Source organism: Hyaena hyaena, unplaced genomic scaffold (assembly GCF_003009895.1).
Source record: "Hyaena hyaena isolate Hyena2069 unplaced genomic scaffold, ASM300989v1 scaffold_334, whole genome shotgun sequence".
NCBI classification, from domain to species: Eukaryota; Metazoa; Chordata; class Mammalia; order Carnivora; family Hyaenidae; genus Hyaena; species Hyaena hyaena.
In genome coordinates, this window is record NW_024080967.1 from 1,900,524 (window position 1) to 1,922,814 (window position 22,291).

The 22,291-nt window shown below is 35.2% G+C and overlaps 1 protein-coding gene across 2 annotated transcripts in view; it reads right to left on the reverse strand.

The window, feature by feature from the left end:
* The window catches only part of CNTN1 (contactin 1), a 174,141-nt gene extending 154,567 nt beyond the window's left edge, over nucleotides 1-19,574 (reverse strand). For both annotated transcript variants that reach the window (XM_039249355.1, XM_039249357.1), the window contains exons 1-5: nucleotides 19,494-19,574; nucleotides 17,956-17,988; nucleotides 7,372-7,504; nucleotides 3,195-3,367; nucleotides 734-829 (exon numbers count right to left, since the gene is read on the reverse strand). In XM_039249355.1, the coding sequence (XP_039105286.1) occupies nucleotides 734-829; nucleotides 3,195-3,367; nucleotides 7,372-7,504; nucleotides 17,956-17,988; nucleotides 19,494-19,554 (496 nt within the window). In that variant the 5' untranslated portion in view covers nucleotides 19,555-19,574. The remainder of the gene's footprint in view (nucleotides 1-733; nucleotides 830-3,194; nucleotides 3,368-7,371; nucleotides 7,505-17,955; nucleotides 17,989-19,493) is intronic.
* Nucleotides 19,575-22,291: the final 2,717 nt, after the last annotated feature.

Consider the following 22,291-nt stretch of genomic DNA (forward strand, 5'->3'; position numbering starts at 1 on the left):
AGGCTGAATCTTATTACAGATGACACTTAATTTAACCCTTTTCTAAATTGGATGGTTATTCTTTCAGATAGATGTCCTAAAGAGATTGGTAATTTATTATATCTTTGTCCTTTTCTAGCATTTGTATAATTCACAGTATATTGTAGATGTAATATTTTTAATGAAATGACTGACTCTATATCACTTCTTGGCACTGTTCTATTTTTTTTTTTTTTTTAATGTTTTATGTCTGAGAGAGAGAGAAACAGCATGAGCAGGGGAGGGGCAGAGAGAGAGAGGGAGACACAGAATCAGAAGCAGGCTCCAGGCTTTGAGCTAGCTGTCAGCACAGAGCCCAATGTGGGGCTCGAACCCACGAGCCGTGAGATCATGACCTGAGCTGAAGATGGACGCTTAACCGACTGAGCCACCCAGGCGCCCCTGCACTATTCTATTTTTAAAATAATTTGTAAAAACTCTATCATGTTTTTTCCTATGTAACAAGAATGTTATTAATAAGGGCATAGTCTAACATATATGTTCTTTATAAACCAAAATTATCACAGACTTTTGCACTTAGGGCCAAGTGACTAAAGAACCTGGGAAGTGTCTATAACCATTATTAAGTGATGCATTACAAGGTTAGGCAAATATTGAGTCTTATTTAATCATAAATGTACCATTATTGTTAAGAAAATTAAAATGTATGCATTCATTGCACAGATGCTTACAGTCACAGAGGAACTTTGTTTACCTGGAAAATGGTACGGAGGATCGCAGAGAAGCACCATCCCCTTCCCTTCTTTCACTCTGACCTCAGGACGCTCCTCAGGTGGGAAAGGGTCAAGATCTAATTATGGAAGCAAAAAGGAAAATATTCACTCTCCAGTCAATAGAGATTTTCATTAAAGTATATCTTTCACCTACTAACTCACTTTTGGATATAATTCTTCTCAGTAGCTTTGGTGGAGCCTATGCAAGTCAATTCTGTTTTTACACACTGGCATTTGCATACACTCTTTTAAGACTTCTGTGGTGAACTCCAGCAACTGGATATTGGTAGCAGCCTACGTACACATGCTGACAACCCTGAGGATTACAAATATCCTCAAACTTTCCTTCAAATTTGGGTAGAATCTTGTAGGTAATTTCAATCTCAGTAAGTAATTTCTACCTGGAAATACAATCGTCTAAGGCAAAACCAGGACTCTACCAAATAAGTAACATTAGGAGTGACTTGGGGGCACAAACTTCTATGAAAAGTCTATTTCTCTTCCTGAGGAGAGGACTGCAAGAGGAAAGGCAGGATCCTAGTCACCAACTTTTTCCCCTTTTCAAATTCTGAGTTTTCCTTAGTCTCATGTCCTTCATTCTTTTCTGTTACATAGAATTCACATTTTGCTTGGTTTCATGATATTCTATTTTTTTTTTTACTTTTAACATTACTTCATTTTTGAGAGACAGAGAGAGACAGAGCATGAGTGGGGAGGGACAGAGAGAGAGGGAGACACAGAATCCGAAGTAGGCTCCAGGTTCTGAGTTGTCGGCACAGAGCCTGATAGGGGCTCAAACCCACAGACTGTGAAATCATGACCTGAGCTGAAGCTGGACCCTTAACCGACTGAGGGGAGCCCAAGTGCCTCTCATGATACTCTGTTCTTTATTTGTTTTACTCATGCTCATTCTGTTTCAGCCCTGCTTCATCTCCCACTTCCTGTTTGTGAGCAATACTAAATTATAAAATCAAATGTTTACCTCTCTCAATATATTTACATCTCAGAAAAGTCATCATTCTAATTGTTACCTTCTTGCAGAGAGCCCTTCACATCTACATCTCTCATCCTGATGCCTCACTTGAATGTCTCCTTACACTCAAATACTTAGTTGACATTTCAACAACGATAACAATGTCACTATAACCTCTGCATGTGAAGCCATCATTTAAATGCTTCCTCCCAACCTTGAAATTGGTTTTACTTGCTCTCATTCCATTTTTAAAGAAAGTAGAATGTTTCTTCCCTTTGACTCAACTTTCCTTTAAAAATATTTAAGTCACTTTTTCTTCAGTGCAAGGCCTCCACAGTGACCACAATAATGTAGCTGATTGCTCACTCCCTCCTGGTAATCAATGCCACATAGGTCCTCTTGAAATATAATTTTCAGAGTACATGGTGGCTCAGTTGGTTAAGTGTCTGACTTTGGCTCAGGTCATGATCTCAAGTTTTATGAGTTCAAGCAGGGCTCCAATGCTGAGAGCTCAGAGCCTGGAACCAGAGAATCCTTCTCCATCTCTCTGCCTCTCTCCCACTCATGCTCTGTTTCTATCTCAAAAATACATAAACATTAACATGTTTTTAATTTAAAAACATAATTTTCATCCATTTTGCAAAAGATTTAAGTGCTGACTCATAAAATCACATACTGGAGATCATCTAGTCCAACCTGTCTTTCAATGTGCAATTTTCTTCTAGAATAGCTTCTTTCTATCTTTAAGTTTAGCACAAGGTTCCTGAAAACATTTTTTCATAACTGCCTCCACAAGGGAAAGTTTTAACTTAAATTTAAAATAATTTAATTAGTTTCATGTAATGTATTCCTAATAAGTAAATTAAATACTGTGAAATAAGATTGTATCAGGTAGAGTTGAGCTTTAGAGAACACAAAGTATTATGTTACAATATTGAAGATGGTTGCTGATCCCAAGAACCCCCACTGAGAACATATGGCTTGGCACTTCCACTGATGCTAGTTTTTAGAAAGTTTTTCAGGATCCCTCAGAACATGGCCTTAGTTTCATGATGCTTTTCTCTCTCGAAATTTTTTCTCCACAGTCTTTTTAAAAATATTTTTATCTTTATTTTGGAGAGAGAGAAAGAGAGAGACATAGTGAGTGGGGGAGAGGCAGAGAGAGGAGGAGATACAGAATCTGAAACAGGCTCTAGGCTCTGAGCTGTCAGCATAGAGCCCAACACAGGGCTCAAACTCAAGAATTGTGAAATCATGACCTGAGCCTAAAGCAAACACTTAACCAACTGAACCATCCAGGTGCCCCTCTCCATGCAGTCTTAACTGTGATCATATAAGACCTACTTTATGTATGGATCTTTTCTCTCATTTTCTTTTCATCCTGATTTTTCTTATTGAACTCTTAGGATGACATCTAATTTTTACATCACCTGAATACACTTAACCTTGTTAAAATTACAGTTACTTACATCCAAAGCTCAGGGTTGCTTCAGTGCTTCTGACCATCCCATAGTTATTTGATGCCAAACAGTAATATATTCCAGCATCTTTCTGCTTGTCGGGGTTGTTGATAACCAGGTTTCCTCCTACCATACTGTACCGGTCACTTGTCAGATCAATGTCCCCATTATTCATTCTCCATCTATGAGAAAGAAAAACAAATGTCGTATCAAAGGTCATGAGGCCTGCAGACAGCATACTGGGCTAATGTCCTTCTAAAACAATATGAGTATGGCTCCATGTGGAATCAGATGATGAAGTAGATCACTTGGTGTGGTATTTCTTCACACCCTATAATTCCGTGTCTCTGGGCTCATGATTGATAATTTCATTCAGGCACAGAAAGGCAAATATTCAAGTGCATGAAATATCTTCTCTTTATTAATGAGGCATCTGTAGAGACATACATTTCATCAAATTTTGCTCCATGAATCAGTTTCTTAGCCGATAAACATAGATTATAAATGATAACCATCTATGTACTAGTTAGATTCATGCATATCCATGTGTTGCAAAATATGTAAGGCATTACTCTAGTAAAAATAACATATAAAATATCAATATCTAATTCTATATATCAAAATAATTTTTCAATAAAACTAAGTGAAGTCAGGGTTCTTCTCAGTATATGTCACATTCTGACCACTAGAGGTCAATCACACAACTTGAAAATTGTAAAAATCAATTGGATCTTTTGTTTCCAAGCCACCAATAAACTACTGCAGATGTATTTATGGGATTGTGTTATTAATAAACTGAGTAACAACAAGAATCTAACTTTCTCAGTGAGATGATGAGAATAATAAATGTAGAAAATTGTTTTCAATTAAGATGACCATCTGTGTAATACACATACTCATTCTGTATCAAGGTTCATGTCTTCAGCAATGTCAGAGGGAAGAGCCATGGTCAGATAATGGGCTGGGCCTCATGGCTCATTGCCTTGCACACTTCTGATGAAGGTCAGAATCTTACTAAAAAAGCTTAATTATTTTAGAATACCTTTTATTAAATCAAATTACTAGAACATTTTTAGTTTTAACTTTTATAATATAGGAGGTAATTTAAAAGCAAACCCCAAAATCGATGCTTTTACATTCTGAAAGCCTACCAAATTCCAACCCAAAGAATAAATCTTCCTTTCCCCCATTTGATGGCAATGTTGGCCCTACTTGAACAATCCATTGTCAGGTTGCTAAGCACTTGCCAAGGCAATGGGTTTCCTGGTTGAGCAATTTCAATTGTTGTTTTGTTTTTCCCCTATGTTCACTCCAAAGTTTTGCTTATTGCATTACCTGTTTTCCAGTGGATTTGATCCTGCCTTTTAGGTCATATACTGAATAAGTTTTTCTGTGTTTGGGTAAGTTCACTGGTTTATTTTACTTTCAAGGATATACACCATTCTAGTAACTCCTTTCAAACAGTTTTAAATGCAGTTTTATTAGCGTTCTTATTATGTTGGGGGTCAAAACAAGGAGATAAAAGTTTCAAGGCTGATAAGTAGATGGTAAAGTTCACTGTTGTACCTTCAGGGTGTTTCCAGGAATAGGAAATTATCATGGAATCTGCCATAAATATAAAACTACTGTGTGAATGATACATTGCATGATGACCAAGGCTAGTATGGCCCACTCTGAATATTAAGTAAATGTTTAAAACTTCAAATGTTCTTTTCCATCAGACAAGCTGCATCATAAGGTGAATTATTTCTTTCTTTCCCTTTCCTCCTTTCTTCCTTCCTCCTTTTCCTTCTTTCTCTCTTTCTTTCTTGTTGTCAAATGTAGACTGCCTTCATAACATTATTAAGCATCCACTTCTCCTTTCAGCTCTCTATATTAATGTGCAGAGTCAGGAGGCCACTCGTCCTACGGACTTCAGTGCTGGTACAATCTATGGAAAGGAGTTAGTGATATATTTGTCAAGCAAAGCTTTATCCCCTATTTTTACACTTTACATTTTGATTAGAACACTTAATATGAGATCTACTGATATAAGGTATCTAAAAAAGTCAAACTATAGAAGCAAAGAATAGAATGGTGGTTGCCAGAGACAGGAGAAAAGAGGAAAAACAGAGTTGCTAATCAATGTGTATTAAATTGCAGTTATGCAGTTTTGTTCCCCACTGTGTCTGTGGGGTTGGGAAGAGGTTGGGCACAGGGAGAAACACCCATTTCTACAACACTATCTAAGAACAATCTCTTCTGTTATGGTGCCTCCATTCCAGCCTACAGACCTATCTGCTAAGTTTCCATGTATGAATGTCAAGGACAAAGTGTCACAAAATAAGCATCACTGAAATAGCTTTTGAGATCACCGAAATAGCTTTGGAGATGTTATCAACCTATCTATATAGATACATACAGAAAAATTATATGTTTCTTTGAAAGCCATAAAACCCATGTTTTAGTGCTGGATCTGTGATTACTAACTATGAAGCAAGCCAGCTTATGTATTCAAGATTCAGCTTCCTTTCCTATAAAATTATTTGCCTGGATTAGATCTCCTCTACAGTCCCTACTAGTTGTACAAATCCATGTCCATAAGTAAGTAATATATAAACTCCCATCATGTATGGCTTAAGGGTAGAAACAAGTCTAGCTCATCAAATATTTTCAGACCAAATATGTTACTTACAATTTATAAACTGTCTAGGGGCGCCTGGGTGGCTCAGTCGGTTAAGCATTCGACTTCAGCTCAGGTCATGATCTCACAGTTCGTGGGTTCAAGTCCCATGTCGGGCCCTGTGCTGCCAGCTCAGAGCCTGGAGCCTGTTTCAGATTCTGTGTCACCCTCTCTCTCTGACCCTCCCGTTTACTCTGTCTCTCTGTCTGTCTGTCTCTCTCTCTCTCTCAGAAATAAATAAAACATTTTTAAAAATTTATAAAATCGGGGTGCCTGGGTGGCTTAGTCGGTTAAGCGTCCGACTTTCGCTTAGGTCATGATATCGCGGTTCGTGGGTTCGAGCCCCACGTTGGGCTCTGGGCTGACTGCCAGCTCAGAGCCTGGAGCCAATTTCAGCGTCTGTATCTCCCTCTCTCTCTGACCCACCCCTGCTCACGCTGTCTGTCTCTCTCTCCTAGAAATAAATAAAAAATATTTAAAAAAATTTATAAAATGTCTGTTTGTTTTGTACTCTCATGCATGAAATTGAAACAATAAAAATAATTTAAAAGGGATGATGATTTTGTATATAAATTCATTATTTATTTTAAGAATAATTTTGTAATTTAGTCCAGAAACTTAAGAGAGTCTCTTGAACTCAAGAGAAAATATGTTCAATTAGAATTAAATTTGATAGCAACTTTTCATAACAATAGAAAGTTGTTTTTCTACCACGAAAAAAATACTATGAAAATCAATCTTTTTGAGTGACAACCTTCAATTAAATTAACTGACATTAACACACTAAAGTCCCAATTTCCCCATCAATCACTTGCTTTGTCTTCATGGAACCATTTCCACAGGTGAAATTCAAATCCATTGCTGTTTGGTTGATTTTTTAAATAATTCTTTGTATCAGGCTAGGAATTGTTAGTATACTTTCTGAACCATCTGAAGCAGAAAAACCCATTGTTATTTTTTGTAAGATAAATATGTACCCCAGAGAAACAGAAGGAGATATATTTATATGAATTGTCTAATAGGCAGGGATATTTAAGAAATTTGCTGTATTGTCTGGAATATAGATTTAAGACCACTGAAAAAAAGTGGTGCCTTCAGGATTATAAATGCAAGCTCTCCAAGTGTACTTGATATAGGGATATCATCTATAATATGTAAATATAAATTATCCAGGTTAATGCATATAAGAACATTTTGTCCTCAAATGTGTATATTTAAATTGTGCATGATTCTCTTATAAGCTGATTACCATTAGACAGTTCTTAAGTGGATAATATCAAAAGGCATTAGCATTATCTGTGCAGAAAACAGCTAAGTGGATTATTTACATATATTCAAGGAAACTTACTATCTGGGCATTAAACAATGCTATTTTGATAACTTGTATGCCAATATTTTTGTTAAAAACCCTGTATTTTGTTAACAGCCTTACATTATAACTTTTTCTATCATTATATGATCACAGATGCTAATCTGTAATCTAGTCTGACACACCATTGTGAAAAGAGCAGTGAGGTACATTACTTGTAAACTGGGAAAGGGCTGGCTCGTGCTCTACAGTTTAGTGAAACTTTTCCTTCTGGAGATTCCTCTGGATAAATGGTATTGATTGGCTGCTCTTCAAAAATTGGTCCAAATCCTTTGTCCTCCTCAGAAACTACAAGAAAAATAAAATTATGTTACATTGTGCTGTTATAAATGATAGAAAATTTGGATATGTTTAAAAAGATCTTGCCAAAGATGCCAGTAACACAGAATCTCCACTTCCATTTGAAATGAAGATATTGTCTTCATAATCCTGAGGAAAACAGCTGCTTGATTCACAATTTTTTCTGCCCATCTCTCATTATATCTCCCAAAGCACCCAGTGTTGTCATGCTTAACTACTTATAGCCCCTCAAGAGTCACGCTTTCATGCCTCTGAGCTTTTGCAACATGTTTTTGCCCCTTTCTGGAATCAGCATCTCCTATCAGTGCTGAAAAGGTCCTTTATGATGCAACTGTAATCAGTTCCTCTAGGAAGCCACCTCTCAATCCCCCTAGCTTCAGTTGGTCCTCATTTGTGTTCTTATAACTCCTCACACAGCTTATGGTACCTAACACACCTTCTGTGATTCTTGATACAATTGTCTGCTCCACAAGACTGCAAATGCTTGGAACAGGTGGCTGTGTCCATAATCTCCCAGCTAGCGGTCAAGCAGTCTGGAGTACAATAGCTGCTGAATGATTTTTTAATAAGAGAATGGATGAATTTCTAGACGCTCTGGGGAAGTCTCTTCCCTGAGTCAGTTCTTTATTTTTTTTCTCTAAACATGTGACCAATACCTGTACACAGGAACATCTAGAACAGTCAGTGAACAAATTACATAGACATGGGGTCTGACCAACTGGTTTAGAATTCATCACAAGCACTCCCATGTTGGGAAGCAGCTGTTTGTCTGGAAGGGAAGAGTGATGCTTCACAGCAGGAAGAGGAGAAGAGAATTACTCATATGACATCAATATGGCAGCATTTATAGAGAAGAACTAAGTGCCATATGCCCTACGTGAATTAACACTAGTGTGTATGGCTAGGAAGGAGGATATTCTTACATAAGATCATTAAAATGTCTCTGCTAGAGCAAAGTTATGATTTACCCACCCCAATTTATATTTTAAGAGAGAGCGTAAGGTGAAAAACACGGAGACATTTTTGTCTCCTCTAACAACAACGTTGAAAATGAGAGTTTTGTTCCAGCTTCCCTTAATGAGTAGTTTTATTATTATATTATTTAAATCCTCTCTCAGTAGTGTTTACAATGTCTATGGAAAAATTATTTAAACTCTACAAGCCTCAATATCACCCTTCATAAAATCAGGATAATAAAATCTATCCCATTAAGACACTGAGAGAATTATTTTGAGACAATCCACGTAAGACAGCAGTGTACCTGGCTCACAGTCAGCACTGAATAAATGATTTTGCCAACGTTCTCGGGAATTTGCCAATCCTTTCAAAATTTAATTTATACATCCTATGTGTATCTTATGCATGTATCATCATACGTACATGCATATGTATGTATTTGTATATGAACTCAAGAAATTTCTAACAGCAAGAGGCATTTTATTCCCTCTTGTTCTAGTGTCATTAGTGTCGTAGCAATACCTATGTGTGTACACATAGCTGATTAACAAAATCCTCAAGTTAGTTTCTCCTAGTAGGAAACAATAATTTTTCTAAACTTGCCTGAAAGATTTTAAAAGGAGATGACTCATTTTTAGTTGGAATCACTGAAATTTCCATTCGAGAATTTACAGACCTCAGTTACATTCCATATCACCATTCTATTTCCGAGAACAAATTGCTGGATCTGAATCAGAGGAACCAGAGGAACTGAGATTGAGTTTCATCAATGCACTTCTCCAAACTGTGGTTTTATGCAAGCTATTTGGTTTACATGGAGTCAACATTTTAAAAAGAAAGGAAGGAGCAGGGGCATATGTCCTAAGGGCCCACAGGCCTAATACAACCATAAATAAGATCAGAAATGTGCAGTATTCACAGAAGCCCTCTGCTAATGACCATGAACGTGCTGCTGTGAGCAGTGTGTAGTTCCATATCCTTCTTGAAGTTATAAAAGCCAGAAATGCACATAATGTTTTCTGCTGCGCTTTGACTAATTTTCCTGATGATGCCCGGTATTTCCTGGCCTTTTGAGATATAACTGCACACCAGGGGAAATGAGGAGTAAATTCCAAATCTGTGATAACTAGAGACTTTCATTTGGACGTAGGCTCTAGATTTTTCAATCTCTGAAAGAAATGACCTTGTGTTTATCCATGATAAAAATCATATGCCATTTTTCTTCCCACTTGGACAACGTTATAAGCGCTTCCTTGAGTCTCTCCCAGTTGCACAGCTTTTCTGATTGGAACAATTTAGTAACACCTGCTGATCTGGAGATGCTTTGTTTCTTCCTAATTCACATGAAAATGCTTAAAATGACAAGCAGAGAAGTGCAATTTTATCAGTATTTTAGGTTCTCATCTTGAAGGCAAGATGACTACTATTTTAACTCTATCATCGATCAGTGACATTTTAGTGTGAATTTTTCAAACAATTTTTTAAAAATTTAAGTAGACTAGATATGTAGAGAGTAAAAGTAAATATTATTTATAGAAGTTTAAAGCTCAGAAATGTCTTCTAAATACATTGTATTTATATAACGATCCTGATGTTTATGTCATTACTGTTACTCCTAATGCATAAGATCATTAAATTTAAGGAGAAATGGATGTTTTATGCAATTATGCATATAATTTAAACAGAAGATCACTGATCCGCACTGGATTGAACCTTGAGTTTCCATTTGCTACTTCAGTGGTAGCATAACAATTTCAGATAATTATCTGGGAGGCCTTTAATGAACTATAGGTATTAGTTGTCCTTAGTTCAGTATCTGATTTTGGGTATGGCAATGGATTTTTAGACGGAACACAAAAGGCAAGATTTATTAAAGAAAAAAAAAAAAGACAACCTGAATTTTATTTAAAAATTTTAAAATGTTTTCTGTCAAAGATACTCTTAAGAGAATCTCAGGTCTTCAAGGTTAGGGGTTTTCCTTTATATTTTCTTCAACTTGTATTCCACAAGCAGCAAACTGGAGAGACTTGCAACTAACTAAATCCTTGTAGTATTTAGTAAGAGGGATATATTAGTGATTGCACACTATTTCACAAAATTTGTCCTCACCTCAACAGGTACAGGTTTGTAATAGCTAAATCCTCTTTAACATTACTGTATTTTGATGTAGAAATAGCCAGTCCTGGCCGTCTAACATCTGCTTCTCTAGTGCTCTCTGGCAGTGCCATGAGAGAGACTGTAATAATCACATTTCTCAATTTATAATCTCATTAGCTTCCTTGAAACAACTACTTTTATAACTCTGAAGTAGTTATGTTCATTCTAAATTGGCTTTAAATTATTTAAAGTACTGTATGGTGTGGGGGTGCCTGGGTGGCTCAGTCAGTTAAGTGTCCAAATTTGGCTCAGGAAATGATCTCACAGTTCGTGAGTTCAAGCCCTGCATGGGGCTCTGTGCTGACAGCTCAGAGCCTAGAGCCTGCTTCAGATTCGGTGTCTCCCTCTTTCTCTGCCCCTACCCAACTCATGCTCTGTCTCTCTCTCTCTGTCTCTCAAAATTAAACATTAAAAATTAAAAAAAAAATAAAGTGCTGTATGGTACCGTCCAATTCAACAAAGACATAAGCGTCTATCTATGTGAAGGTTGAAATTATATTGGTAGACTTGAGTATTTTAATTACATGAATAATCTTAAGTATTTCATTTGATAGTGTGTCTTTTGATTTTAAGGCATATGCTTTTGAGATAAAAGTTGGTCAGCTTTTAGAAAACCGAGGATGTTTCAAGCTGTTTCTTCATCTTGATCATATGCATTAAAAAATAACTTTTTTTTCCAGAAAAGATACCAGCAATGAAAATTTCCATGAAAAATAATCAAATGTCACATACTTACAACAATGAGATTATATCTATTGCGAGGCAGTACCTCAAAGGGTGTTTGTAAAGATTAAACACTTTTTGGGTGAAGTGGGTTGAAATTTATATGACAAACTGGTACTTATTATTAGTACCCCATGCTATTTTTGTTTCTCGAAGATAAGTACTCTTCATAAATTATATGTATACTTCATACTCGACATCCATCTGGCCTTTATAGGAACAGAAAACAAAACATTCAGAAGACAAAAATATGAAGCTAATTTCCACCAAAATATTGGATTTATTTTTCACACTGAGAAAAGATTGCATTTAAGATAGTTTCCTTGTCTCATTCCTTAGGTCAAAAGCAGAATAGGACACACTTCACATCACAGTAGTATTCCTGGTGAAGTATTATTTTATAAATATAGGTTCCTTGCTTTTGTTAAATGTTCAGAACACAAATAATAATACAATATATTCTATTAGACAGTTTAGCAATTACTTTATATATTTTATTTGGGGAACATATTTGGGTCCTTGAAAGATAAATTACTGAAAACAAGCTTTTAATGGCACAGGCATGTGGTGAACTTCTGAGTGTTATTCCCACAACCCCTTTGTAGAGTATTTGAGCTCATCATTCTGTTCACTCTACTAGGACACAGAGGTCAAGGGAAAAGAAATTTCTGGGAGGATACAAGGCTCATGAAAGGATTCATTAATGCAAGCATCACAGTCTTAGCCAAAAGAAAATATGGCCATCATACTGTTTTTTTTCTACAGCCATGGAAGTAATTAGATGATAAATGATGGTGCTTTGGATGTATTATGAGGTTATAGGGCACCCAAGACAAGAAATAAGTATTATGTTTCAGAAAAAGAGGATTAGCTTTTAAATATGTGCCTTTTCCTTACTGGGTAGATTCTTCTAAATAGAAGCACAAAATTATAGATGACTTCTCAAGCTAACTAAAAGCATTTCATATCACACTTTCTTTTGCTTTGCTCTTAATGGAAAATTACCAGTTTTCTACCATATGTTAGTCTTTTGCAGAAGTAAGTTCTTTGCTTTAAAATATTTGTTTGTTTGTTTGTTTAGAGAGTGGAAGTGTGAGAGAGGGTCAGAGGGGAAAGAGAGAGCAAGAGAATATTAAGCAGGTTCCATGTTCAGTGCTGAGCCTGAAGTGGCACTCGATCCTACATGACCCTTGGGATCATGACCTGATCCAAAATCAAGAGTTTGACACTCAACCAGCTGAACCACCCAGCACCCCATAAGTTCATTTCTTAAATTTGATTGTGAAGATTAATAAGAATAAACTCATAAAGGATTATTTGTTGTCAAATTTACAAATGTGAATGACAGGCAAAAACTACTGCTTTTTCCAGTACCATTCTCAGTTCCATCACTAACATAATCAATTGTATTCTCTAAACTGGGATTACCTCACATCTCATTATGTGGAGATGGTCCACTATAATCTTGCTATTCTATTTTTGAAATTTGAAAGTATAATTATGATTTGTACTTTACAGAATTTTTATTCACTTTATATCTATTTTGAAACAAATTCTGTTTCTCATTCTGTAATATGTCATCTCAATCTGTTAGTTATAAAAACATAATTTTACATAAGTATAAGATGAATCTCAGGGGGTAAAACTATTAGAAAAAAAGCAATGGCAAAAATTTTTGAACAGTCTAACATGGGGATTTTTACAGTATTTACAATGCTACAGTGATTATGGGATGGGGAGTGTTACAAGTCTCTTAAAATACGATAAGTTCTCCAAATGAGGCAGTATTTAAATTGTCTCAATAAATGCTTTTTCCTCCTATCTTCCTTGTCAACCATTCTCCACTGGTAAGGAAACAAGGCTGTTTGGAGCTTGGGCTTTGAATACTTGGGTGCCCCAATCCTTTAGGGTCATGAGAAATTTATAATATTGTAGTAATTTACTATAACTAAAATGTAAACGAATTGGTTTGAAGAACTTGTAGCAACCAAATGATTAGAATAGAGAGTAGGGTCAGGTTAGCAGAAAGGCTGACTAAATTTCCCTTTGCATGGTTTTACTCACCATAGAAGAGCGTATCAACAACTCTCTTGATAGCAGCCACTTCCTTGACCACTGCTGAAGCCTCTACATACTGTTTCCCTTAACTGTCTGGGCATCTTCCCACACCTGCTTCATGTCTGACTATATCCCATTATGTAGCATGCTCCAGTTAGTGGGCTTATTTTTATGACTTAGCCTTCTCAGGCTATCTGTCTAGTCTATTTTAACTTATAACAGTGATGATAGCACAAAATAATGAGAAGCCAGTGAATGTTATAAAATCCCAGCCATAATTAGAGATAGACTAATGCTATATGAAAGGAAAATAATGCTAAGTAATTGATGGGACTCTAATTGAAAACATATCATGAAAATTTGGGTGTAAGTGCTGTGAAGACAACAGAAATTCCTTATTTGCTCTCTCTTCAGAATTTTAGTTTTCCTTAATATTATCTTTGAATATTATAGTTCTATGGTAATCCCATTGCTGCACAAAGTATAGATTGTTTTATACTCTAATTCTGACAGAATGAGTATTGTACTGCTATTTTATCTCTTCTCCTAAACTTTTTTTTTCACTAAATTACAAAGAAATTAAAGAGATATTTATTTTCATTTTAGGTTAGTATAGGTGAATGTTGATCCTGCAATAACTGTATCATATATATATTTTCTTATTATTAAAGTAAATTAAAAGCAGAACATAACTGAGAAAGCATCTAAAATAAATATTTACCCTCAAATATTTAGTTATTAATTAAATATATGAACATTACAGGTTCATTATATGGAATTTAGTTGTATTCATTCTCTTATCTCAATAGGATACATGTTGGTTTCATACAATCTAAAAAATAAAGAGGGAAGAAATTTTTAAGAGACGTGGAGAAGGGTGGAGTTGGGTTTTAGGATTATTAAAACGTTTTGATGCATTTTATTTTTCAAACTAAAAGTATCTATGTGTTGTTTTAATGCATATATTTTATTTAAAAGCCAGTCACTTGGGCTATTAAGATTACAATGAAGTAATAGTTAAAAACTATTGTATATCCAAAATGGTATATTGGATAGAACTCTCCCATTCATAAGTGAAAAAGCAAACCTCAATTTCAACTCACCTAAGTGATGTAGCAGCCATTGTTGTTTGACTAACCAGCGCCAGTCCTCTCCTTCTACCCTGATGACCAAGGTCAGATATGCTCAAGGATCAAATCCTCCCTCACATGACTCAGAAGTATAGGTTGACTCTCATTAATGCCATTACATTACTCCTTCCTATAGGTGGTAGATGTGTGACCCAACTCTGGACTTTGAGGTGACTGGAGAACTACTGAAAGGTCTCTTACTTTGAAAAAGAAATAGATATGAGGAAAAAACACAACCTGTAGATGTTGTTTTGTGTACACGTAATATCTGCAACTACAGCACTTTTCCAACAGTTCAAGTAGAAAGCCTGAGCATTGACCATTGGATTCACAATGTGTACATCGCTGGTGACATGGACAAGGCATCTTGGTAGAATGCTGGTGTGAAAGTCTGACCAAAGTAGGTTCAAAGGAAAATATGGGTCAGAGAATTAAAGACAGAAAGCACAGTCCATTTTTTTGCTTAGTAATAATGCTGAAAAGAACAGGAAAGTGGGATATTAGCTACAGAGTATGGGACTAACAGAGACATGATTATTTAAATGAGAGAAATTACTACAGAATGTATGTTGGCATCAATAATCAAGTAGAGAGGGAGACACTGATGATGAGGAGACACAGCGGGCAATTACTGGAGCAACGAACTTCAATAGCCCAGGTGGGATAGGACAACTGCATAGGTACAGGGTTTGGTATGGAGAGATCAGGTATAAAACAGGCAGGAAGACGAAGTATATGAGGATAGATGTGGAAGGAAAACCACATGTGGTGGGTGAACTTGTGGAAGTTCTCTTCAGATGGTCTCTAACACGCTCTGTGTAACAGAAAGTAAAGTAAGGACGGCAAAAAGCTGTTGGAGTTTTGAAGAGAAGCAACTCTGACATGATGTAGGAAAATGAGAAAATGAATTCACTGGGGAAGTGGAGTTCGTTTGCTGGGAAGTACCAGCCGTTAACTTTAAGTTGGTAGTCATGAATTTAACTTGATATCAGTCAGCATAAATGAGTTTTTTTTTTTTTTCCTTAGTAACTACTAGCTGTGTGGGCAAATAAGCTTGAGAGTATCTGGATATTTTACAACTCTTTTCCCCTCAGAGAGTCACAATACTTTTCTCTCAGTGTAATACAGCTGGTTGAATTGTGCTCCCACAAAAAGATATGTTGAAGTCCTAATCCCTGGTACATCAGAATGTGACCACAGTTGGAAGTAGGATAATTACAGAAGTAAAATCAAATTAAAATGAGATCATTAGGTGGGCCCTAGTCCAATATGACTGATAACTGTAAAAAGAGGGAAATTCAGGGGCACCTGAGTGGCTCATTTGGTTAAGTGACCGACTCTTGATTTTGGCTCAGGTCATAATCTCACAGTTCATGGGATTGAGTCCCATGTTGGGTTTTGTGCTTACAGCACAGAAGCTGCTTGGGATTCTCTCCTTCTATTCCTCCCCTGCTCACACTCTTAAAATAAATAAGTAAACTTAAAAAAAAAAAAAAGAGGGCAATGGAGACACAGAGGTAAACATGTGAAGAGACACAGGAAGATGATATATGAAGATGGAGGTGAACAGCCATACTGCCATGAGCCAAAGAATGTTCAAAGCTACCCAAAGTTGGCAGAGGGAAGGAAGAAGCCTTCACCTACAGGCTGCAGTGGGAGTATGGCCTTGATACACCTTGCTTTGGACTTCTAGCCTCCAGAGTGTGAGGCCATACATTTCTATTGTTATAAGCCACCCATGAAGTACTTTATTACAGCAGTCCAAAGAAGTAACATATGAATTATAATTATTATATACATTGTATAAATACTCATTACTTAAAGTTAACAATAAACCATTGAACTTTTATGAACTCGCCTTTCCCAATTTATTTTATTATCTTTTCTAATGTAATTCCTACGAAGATCCTGCAGAACAACGGTTTTCTGAAATGCTTGGAGAAACACTGACTTAACACAGCCCATATTTCCCTTTGTATTTTTTGTTGTTGTTGTTGTTCCACTTCTTTTATTTGGAATTAGTTTCATTTCTAACTTTTGAAATACTTCAAGATTCTCTTATGTACCACACCCATGATTAAATATTCCGTTATGCCTCAAGGAAAATCTTTTAAAATGCACATTATATTTTTCTTATAAATTTTCTATCTACTTATTTCATAGTTTATGGTAAGGTTCTTGAAGTCAAGAAACGTATCTTACTGATCTGTATATAGTGTGCATGCAGTGATCCCTGACTCACAAGGTGGAAACAGAAATGGCTTTGGTGGAATTCATGCTAAGTTTTTGCTTTCCCATAATCTTCATGGCAACCTACAGATGAAAGTTCCTCTCACCTTCTCTAGCATGAATATTGCTGATTTAGTATGCAAGTTGTAGCACTGGTTGTTCAGTGACTCTTTCTAAGTTTTCACTCTCCTACCACTATGCAGTGGCTTTTATAAGCTACTAGTCTTAATGTGTTCACTGAGAACCATCACATAGATCACTATGCTAGAAGCTATCACCAGCATTCTTTTTTAGTCCTCACAAAAATCCTGTGATTTTTATATATGAGCAGGTCAAAGCTCACAGAAGCTGAATAATTTGTACAAGATCACATCACTAGTGAAGACCAGATTGAATATGCAAATCCAAGTTGGTCTTACTCTAGATTCTATTTCTCCAGTATACCATATTCAGTGGCTGAAGTAGTATCTAAATTAGCAGAATCACTAGCTGTATTTAATAAATCACAAACAATAAATTCTACACCATCTGTGGAGTCCTAATTAAACTGAATCTTAAGGTTCCAATGTCATTAACTTTAGTTCTCTCTCTTTCAACAAAGCAAGAGGATTTCAAAAGTAAGTTAGGTGTTTACAATATTTAAAATATTGCTTCAAAACTTAATGGCATTATTGTTACAAAGCATGCTAGAAAAAAATAAAGGACATCTAGAATATATTTTCTATCTGCTACAATCGTCTCATAGCATATTTGTTTGTAGTGCATCCATTCATTCATTTTGGTACTCAAACAGGTTGTTTTATGATACCAGATAAACTATCTCATAAAATCTCCAGGTGATCTAACATTTATTTGCCTTTAAGTTTATAGAGTTAATAGCTTAAAGTAGAGATAAAATATGGGTCATTTAAAAAAAGTTATTTAAGAAATTTGCCCTTGGGGTACCTGGATGGCTCAGTTGGTTAAGCTTCCGACTTCAGCTCAGGTCATGATCTTGTGGTTTGTAACTTGGAGCCCTATGTCGGGCTCTGTGCTGACAGCTCAGAGCCTGGAGCCTGCTACGGATTCTGTGTATATGTCTCTGCCCCTCCCCAGCTCTCTGTCTCTCTCTTTCAAATATAAATATTGTTAAATTTTTTAAATTTAAAATGTAAAAATTAAAAATTTACCTTTTTATCAACTTACCTCCATGACCATATCTTCTGTACCATGTAAACTCTACAAAGAAAAGAAAAGGCAATTTCAATCTCAAAGCAGCTCTTCAAGCTGTTGTTTCAAACATTATACTCAAGTAACTGAGATACTAGTTAATGAAATTACATTCCTGGCCCTTTCTTATTATGGTTGCTGTATCATCGCATGTTGGCAACTACTTCTTTCATGTCACATTTTATAGTTGCATTAAAATTTGTGGTCAATAGAATTAGGAGGAATTTTTCAGTACTTATAAGGTTATTCCTTCATTTTATTCCCAAAAATAAGACAGACAAAATAACCCTACCACAAAACTTTATTATATTTGTATAATATGTATATAAATATGCATGTAATTGTGTGTGAGGGTGTGTGTGTAATTCCTGTTGTTATAGCAATGCCATTAAAATTCTCAAGTACTGATGGAATTATTATATTTTATGGATTCTGAAGCCGGCATAATAAAATCTACTCCCCAAAATAACATAGCATTTTTATTTCTTCAGTAATAAACAAAAAATACAATAGGAGGCCTATGAGGTTCATCATTAAAACCATCAATGGGGACTGATAAATGAAAGATAATTTCCACCTATGTATTAAACTTAATAACATCTGAACAAGTATTTACTGAGTTAAGGCAACTGAGATGAAGTTATTAGAAAAATTGATTGTTAGAAAGTGTTTTGCTTTAGATAAAAATATAATGCCCTTTCCTTATAAGAAATATTTCTGAATCCTTTGTAGTTGTATTTGAAAGACAGAGTTACAGTATTTTTCGTAAAACTGGAGCACTTTCATTTTTTTTTTTTAATATTTTTTATTTATTTCTAGGAGAGAGAGAGAGAGACAGCGTGAGCAGGGGAGGGTCAGAGAGAGAGGGGGAGTCACAGACTGAAACAAGCTGGAGCACTTTCAAAACCGCTTTGTTGTTTTTAATGTCCTTGAACACACTGTAGATTATTTTAAAATTGCTTTTCACAACACTAGCCAGTAGTAAAAATTGAATATTAACTTATAAATAGATTGATTAAAAACAAAGGTAACAAATGCTTAAATAAGCCTATTATTCTCTAATTATTTTACTACATTTTACTTTTATTATACAATTGAGGTTACTTAAGGATACTGTAACTATACCATGAAAATACTATATAATAGTGACCTACTGTTTCTCTTTTCCAATGACACACTGAATTCTGTCAATTTGTCAAGATTGGCCATAGCAGTAATATTTAGTCCTGAGCAACTGACAAATGCTACGCAGCAGGGTTATTTTTCTCTCCCAAAGATCCACATTTTAAACACTGACCAGCACACCACTACATAAAATTGATTTAATCTTGTGAAATTTTAATTGAAAAGAAAAAGAAAAATGGGGTCAGCTTTAATATATATTAATTTACTTATCTGACACAGATGTCAAAAATATTAATTCTAACTTCATGCACCATATTTAATATGGTGAATACACACATACTGATTACACTGACATAATTTATGGAGAATATACAAAGGAAATTTCTTACCTGATAAGCAGGTTGTAAAAGATATTATTACAAGGTGACTGACCAGCAACCACATTTTCATCTTGTGTGGAGTAAAGGTTAGTTTTGATTTTCCAAAAAAGCTTTAGTTTTATGATAGTTGGATAATAACCACCTACATCAAAAACAGAAAAGAAAGAAGAAAAGAAGGAAAGAAAAGGAAGAGTAAATGCTCATCATTTGGGGATCAGCAACATTATCAATTCTCTTTTATTTTAGCTTTCTTGTTCATAGAATAAGCTTTAGTTTATTTAAACACATTTGTAAGTACCACGTCATATGAAAATGAGTAGACGTGGTATCAGAGGGTTATCAGCTGCCTCCCAGCCTTAACACTGTAGGAACATGAGCAAGTCACACAATTGGTGTGTTCTAGATTTTAACTCTAACAGTTGAGCATAACAGTACTTTTTTTCTAGAAATAGCACAATAGTAAACATTTCAATATTGATCGATTTAACTAAAGATCAAATTTAAGCAAAGGGGCTGGTAGGAAGATTCAATTAAAGATATGTTTGTATAAGAGCTTTGTAAACTCATCGACATTATACAAAAGTGGTATGTTAGGATTACCTGTTGGTGGCTTGGGGAACATTTTTTGCCAGTAATGCTAATTTTCAAATACTAAAATATATTGATTAATAACACATTCATCCATCTTCCTCCCCTTCCCTTCTTTATTCATTCAACAAAAAGTAAATTAAATCCTATGTTTAAATCTAGGTTTTCTGTGGCCAAATCTTTAAAAGTTGGAAAGTTGTATTTAAGAAGACAAAAAATCACTAATGTAAACTAAACCACTAAACTATGCAGTAGTATAATTAAAATATCTTGCTTTTATAAATTTTGCAAAAGCTTAGGATCATGTGACTGACTACACTGGTAAGGCTTCACCCAGTGGGGCCTTGGAATAGCGTCTTGAGAGCTGTACAACACAACTTACGCTTCTTTAGATTTGTGGCAAATCCATCTCTGTATGTAAGCATACAGATAGAAGAATCAGAAGAGACACAGTTGGGTTGCCCATAAGAAGCTCACAATTCAGTGGGAACACAGATGTGTACAAAAATCAGTGTGGTGGAATAGTTGTTTAGACTTAAATGCTCTTAAACTTGAAAACATCTTAATTACTTTAATTAAAAGCATTGTAAAACACATCATGGTGGCAATGGATCTGACTGTGGCAGCCAGAGCATTAAGGTGAAAGTATTACACTCTTAGATTGGAGTCATTTGGTGACATCAGAACCCAACCACTTCTTTCTGTAACTCCTTGAGAGCAACATGGTCCAGTGCACTAAAAAGAGACCTCCTCAACCGGGACACAATAGGAATTCCAACTCTGAAAGATACTAAACCATGTTTTCAAAGAATGTATAATAATATTGGGAACTCTTATGACCTAAAGTTGAATGTAAAATTTAAATTAAGATAGACCATGAAAATAATTCTGAAAAGAAAATATCTAATGTTATGATGTTCAATATATAAGTGTATGTAAACATTTTCCTAAGTAGCAAAAACAAAATGGTATTAATTGCTTACATCATAAAGACAGGTAAAAAAAAAAAAGTAAGATGCTACTTATTATTTTTCAATGGTGATGAATTTTAAGATCACATTTACACACACACAAAACACACACACACACACACACCAATCTGCTAGAACTCTAGCATTTTCAGAGACTGGTAAAAATAGTTAGTGGTACTATATGGACCAGGATAAACACATTTTTCTCTTTTGGTATGTAGATTATTCTGCACTGAAAAATCAATCAAGAATCAATGATTTCAAGAAAAAGTTGAGTTTAATTTTCAACTTTTAGAGAAACATAGAAACAGAGAGAAAACATAGTGGAAATGGGTCAAATTAGCATCAGGAAATGTTTAAAATATTCTTGCCTGAGTAAAAATATTAACAGTTAATTCTGAAATGCCAGGGTCAATTTATAAGCAATTTCTTTCTGTTGGACATAGGGGAGAAAGTAAGAACTACAGGTTTGTACACACTGTATTTCCTGGACTTTTAATTTTAATTTTCTCTCTTTTACTAAGCAGAGAAAAAAAGATAACATTTCTTCAGAAATCAGAGAAATCAATTAAATGATCTATGGAAAGATTTCTAGCTGTTCATTTCTATGATATACAGTATCATTAGAATCTAAGGATAGACTTAATGTAAAACCTGTATACATTGCTTCTATCTTCTAAAGTTTGTCTAAAAAATGTACATTTGAGCATTTTCTTGATCTGCTAGATCTTATTTCTTTTAACGGAGTTATGTACGCTAATTAGAATGAGTTCTTTTCATGAAAAGGAAGGCAGGGGCATCTGGCTAGCTCTGTAGGTGAAGCATGGGACTCTTCATTTCAGGGTCATGAGTTCAAGCCCCTGCTGGACATGGAACTCATTTAAAAAAAAAAAAAGAAAGAAAGAAAAGAAAAAAAAGAAAGGAAAGAAAATGAATATAGAAAAAGCAAATAGATAAACTATACCCAACTGTTGTGTCAATCACTTATTTTTCATAAAGATTAACTTAGATAATATACTGCAAAATTTTACAGATTACACAGCATTGCAGTTTAATGTGTTAGTAATTATTAGATTTCCAATAGTTCTAATTTACCTATTAATAAACTGTTATAATTTGCAAACACAATAATTCTCACAGATAATCAACTTTAAGAGCAATGGATGGTGCAGCAATTTTGGTACTGAGGGCAGTGGGACCAGCAATGACCAGAGAGAACAAGAATCATGTAAATAGAGATAGTGAATG